The 4,646-nt window shown below is 40.9% G+C and overlaps 1 protein-coding gene across 1 annotated transcript in view; it reads left to right on the top strand.

Moving 5' to 3' along the window:
• Nucleotides 1-4,646, top strand: part of dnmt3b (DNA (cytosine-5-)-methyltransferase 3 beta) — a 39,832-nt gene that overhangs the window by 17,840 nt on the left and 17,346 nt on the right. Inside the window, exons 5-7 of the mRNA XM_015393577.1 lie at nucleotides 1,548-1,809; nucleotides 1,911-1,973; nucleotides 3,823-3,938. Of these exons, the coding sequence (XP_015249063.1) occupies nucleotides 1,548-1,809; nucleotides 1,911-1,973; nucleotides 3,823-3,938 (441 nt within the window). The remainder of the gene's footprint in view (nucleotides 1-1,547; nucleotides 1,810-1,910; nucleotides 1,974-3,822; nucleotides 3,939-4,646) is intronic.

Genomic DNA, 4,646 nt, shown 5'->3' with positions numbered 1-4,646 from the left:
CAACAACAATTATTGAAGATTTCCAGAGGACTTCACCATTGAAATTCACCAGAGCTATAGTGAAACTGACAATGCCCATGTGCATGGCAGCTGGATGCTGGAATACATCGGGTAAAATTGAAAAAAAAAAAAAAAGAGTTAATCCACCTTTCTGATTCCTGATCCTCCACACGGGTTTGTTGTTGGATCGCCAACTTGAAGAGGGAGAATTTGCCATCGAACTTCTGGCCAGAGAAAAAACCCGTAATATGTAGCCAACATTTGGAAGAAGAATGTTTTCAAGAGGACTTGGATATTAGCGCGTTGTGACAAACACAAGATGCAGCACTGGGCCTTGATCAACAGCCGATACCGCGGCATCTTAAACCAGTAGGTGGCAGTAGTGTTCTTTGACAAACATGGATGCCTCCAGTAAAACACCTTCAGATGAAAATTACATAATTTATTGAACAGTATGTAATAATTCCTCAGAAAGATGCAATATTTTGCAAACCCTAAGGCGAAAACCTTGTCTGACCCAAGAGAAAAGGCATCACTTTTAAAGATTTCCAGAGGACTTCACCATTGAAATTCACCAGAGCTATAGTTAAACTGACAATGCCCATGTGCATGGCACTTGGTTGTTGGAATACATCGGGTAAAGGTGAAAAAAAAATGTAGTTACTTCACCTTTCCGATTTATGATCCAACCACGGGTTTGTCGTTGGATTGCCAAAATGAAGAGGGAGGATTTGCCATTGAACTTCTCGCCAGAGAAAAAAAACGCTTTATTAATCCGATACTCTCTGCTTCACATAGTGCACTGGGTATCGCCTTCATGGATAATAGCGCATTGTGACAAACACCAGATACAGCACATGACAGCCGATACCGCACCGTGACGTCACAAACCAGTAGGTAGCAGTAGTGCTCTTTGACAGACATGGATGCCTCCAGTAAAGCACATTCAAATTAAATTACTCTTAATTAAAAACACTTCTCATTTATTGAAAAGTATGTAATCATTTCATATTTAAAATACTTTCAGAAGTTTGTATTCTGAATGTGACTGGACTTTTCCTTTAAGCATGGTGGTGGAGGTGTTATGGTTTGGGCTTGTTCGGCTTTGCCCAGGAGGCTGATTGCTAATGAAATCAGATGCAGCTTTGTCATTCAAAGGAAAAACTAAACTTCTACCCGCTGTGACTAGAGAGGAAGCTCAGACCCCACCTCTGTTTGGATGCTGAAGCACAGAAACAAACAAGGCTGCTTCTGTACGCCCACCCTTACTTTCTATTGATGCATGTTTTTTTGTTTCAGACCTACCTTTTGGTAAATCTCTCCTACCTTCTATTTTTTCACTTTCTGACATCATTAAGTATTGATATTAGAGGAATTTTTGTTGTGTTGGTTTTAGCTTGAATTTAGCCAGAACCAGATTACTGTTTAATAACTTTTACAAAGCATCTATGGCTGCAGAGTGCTGGTCGTTGTGTTTTTTTGTTTTGTTTTTTTATCAATGTAATGATGAGAGATGAGACCTGATTTGGTTTTGTTCCTCTCACAAGGCATACAAGAACATCAAAATTAATCCAAATGTGGAGAAAACCCCCGCAGCCTCGCCGCAGGTTGAAAAATTGGGGCAGGACTCGGGCACGGACCGGAGGACGCCACTTTTGCCGGAAAACTCTAACTACCAGAAAAGAAAAGTGACAGTGGATCAGGAATCATCAGAGAAGGAGAACAGTCCTACAGGGAAGCTTTTAACTAATAAAAAGCTGAAGCATGGAGGAAGCATGGAGGAAACGGACGAGACAGACAACTTCTCAGGTGCGTCTTTCAGGTTCCAGGAGCCTCCTACAGATTTCATAAAACCTACTGTAACTCAATTGGTTTGCACCAACCTATTGAATCATTTCCTGTTTCCTCAGATCTGGTGGATTTTACAGAAGAGTCTAGACAGTCCTCTGCAGACCCGCCGATGACCTCAGAAAGTAAGACCAGTTAACTGGAATCAGGGGCGCTGATAGCAATTTCTGGCAAAGTTGCTTAGGCTCACTATGTAGTTAAAGACACACAACAGGCTCATGAAATGCTGCATTAATCCTGGTTTAACTTTTATTGAAAAAGAAAAAAAAAACAAAATAATAAAAAAACTTGCAATCATTTTCTGTTTAAGACGTACAACAGTGCCCGACCGGCTGACATCATCATGATTTCCCTCCTACCTTGAGTAGGATTAACTAAGTAATTGTTGTAGATAGCAAGCTTATTTTACTCAACAGGTTAATAATCTACAGGTAATTTGAACTAATCGGGTAACAAACCTTTAATGAAAAACTGGGTCACGAATTTATCCTTGAAGAATGTCAGTCATCCTGTTCATGGTCAATGAGCTGCTTCATAAAACGCCTTTGCGGACAGTTTTTCAACACTGCTGCTTATTTACACATTTTATTAATTTGTTTTATTCATTGACCATTTCTCAATTCACAAGAACGCGAATACGGACTTGTGTCCTCGCCAAGTATGTTCTTGAGAAGAACACAGGAAAGTATGGACTTGGGAGAACGGGAGCATGCAGCATAAGTATCGGTCAATTGGAACAGAAGCGTACTCGTGATGTCACCACACGCTCTGCTCGTCTGGAGCTGCATTTTACCTCCTGGTATTAATAGTCTCTAAATATTAATAAATTCTTACAGTTTTTTATTTAGTTGGGGAATAATATGAAAACAGTCAGATAAGCACAAAGCAAATGAACATTTTGCCAAAAAACAAACAGGCAATCAGAGCCAGCGGTACTTCACACACGGCTATGCAGAGAGAAACTGCATAGCCGTAGACAGGAGGCATCTGATTGGTCAAATCTACATCCGCTCTACACTATCCGTATTTCCTGTTTGGTACCATACTGGCTTGTTTTGTTTGTATCACTGCCATTGCGGAAAAAAAACAGTTGAAGTTTGACCAGCTAAAAGAGCGAGGTGTGTGAGAACGCTGGGACCCTTTTTCCACTTGGATCCCTGTTCTTTTTTGCTAGGGGTGTGCATTGGCACTGCCCTCACGATTCGATTACGATTCACCAGGTAACGATTTGATTCGATTCGATTCTGCGATGCATCAAAATCCCATTGACTTCGTAAAATCAGAAATGTGCCCAGATATCTGCTTTCCAAGCTTTTGGTGCGTTTTTAATTAGGCCTACCCGTCTATCGCGGTCATCTCCCTCCACCTCAGCCATCTTGATTGTTGTTGGTATGCCCCCGGAAGTAATTGAAACTTGTCCATTTGAGGCCAGAAAATAAACAGTGACATAATCGATTATGGCACGTTGCCGCATCAATGCTGAATCGTGCATGCCCCGCATTGCAATGCATCGCTGAATCGATTATTGTTGACACCCCTATTTTTTGCCCTCATGTCCCTCCGTTGTCGCGCAAAACCACCCCCTTGCGTTTTTCCACTTCCTGACCGCCTCAGCCTATCTAGACCCACAGCTAGTTTGTGATTGTGCATAGAATAACATATGGCGGTCATGCTTCAAAATTGGGTATAAATAAAAAATATCTGCATCATACCTGCTACAAGCTCACTGCGACACACTGCTGTAGGAGTATAACCAGCCCTTTAAAGCACTGGTACACACTGCTGCTGACAGACAGGGGGCCTGATGCACAAAATCAGCGAGAACACAAAGATAATTTATTTTACTGCTGGATGTTCTTATATTTGTAACACATATAGCAGAACGTATCCTTTCTTATTTCACACACACAAACGAAAAAAACTCAGACTGTATCCACCCTTTTGAAGGAATTGTTCTGTCAACACTGTTTTCAGGAGATGGAATCCAACAAGGAGAGTTTATTTTCATTGTGACAAGTGATGAAGAGGAAGAGGGCTTGGATTCAACAACCATACTACCCGATTCTGAAGAATTTGCAGAAAAATCAGTAGTAAGTCTGTTTTTTTGTGAACATGGTTGGGATTAGTGCTCCACATGCTGCATGTACATGTTTCTAAAGCTGAAATGACTGACAGAGCAAACACACAGATTGACAGCTCCTGTAGGAAAAGCTCTTGACAGGTTTCAACTTTCACTTCTTATTCTTTGAAAAAGAGAAATAAAAATCCCTAAAGGCTTTAAGCCATAAGTGGACACGGCAAACGTGGAAGAAGGTGCTCTGGTTAGATGAGAATAAATAAAAAGCATTGGGACAAATGCAGTGTGTGGTTAAAAAAAAAAAATCTAACTGTGGACATCCCTGGGAACACATGTTCCCCAGGGTGAAGCACAGTGGTGGCAGCATCATGCTGTTTTTTAGTTAATAAGCTAGATGGAGCAACATGTACAGGATAAATGTGTTAGAATGGCCTAGTCAAAGTCCAGCAACCGGTTGTTGCCTGAACCATAAATGAACTTACCTTTATTGTTCTATGTGTGACTAATGTTAAGCATTTTTTTTATATATATTAAAAAACATTAGAGCAGATCAACATCTTATTAGTTTTTCTATTAAAAAAGCAGAGCAGTTGTCTGCATCTGCAGGGCAATTTCCTCCTTGATTTCTCAGTCTGAGGCCTCTATCGAAGTCTCCAAGGTGGTTGGGCTGTTCAGTGATAGAGATACGAGTCAGAGAGGCATTTTTAAATGGAATGGGCCC

The sequence above is a fragment of the Cyprinodon variegatus genome, unplaced genomic scaffold, assembly GCF_000732505.1.
Source record: "Cyprinodon variegatus isolate N-32 unplaced genomic scaffold, C_variegatus-1.0 Scaffold649, whole genome shotgun sequence".
NCBI lineage: Eukaryota > Metazoa > Chordata > Actinopteri > Cyprinodontiformes > Cyprinodontidae > Cyprinodon > Cyprinodon variegatus.
The sequence above is the reverse complement of the archived record's forward strand: the minus strand, read 5'-3'. Positions and strand labels throughout refer to the sequence as shown.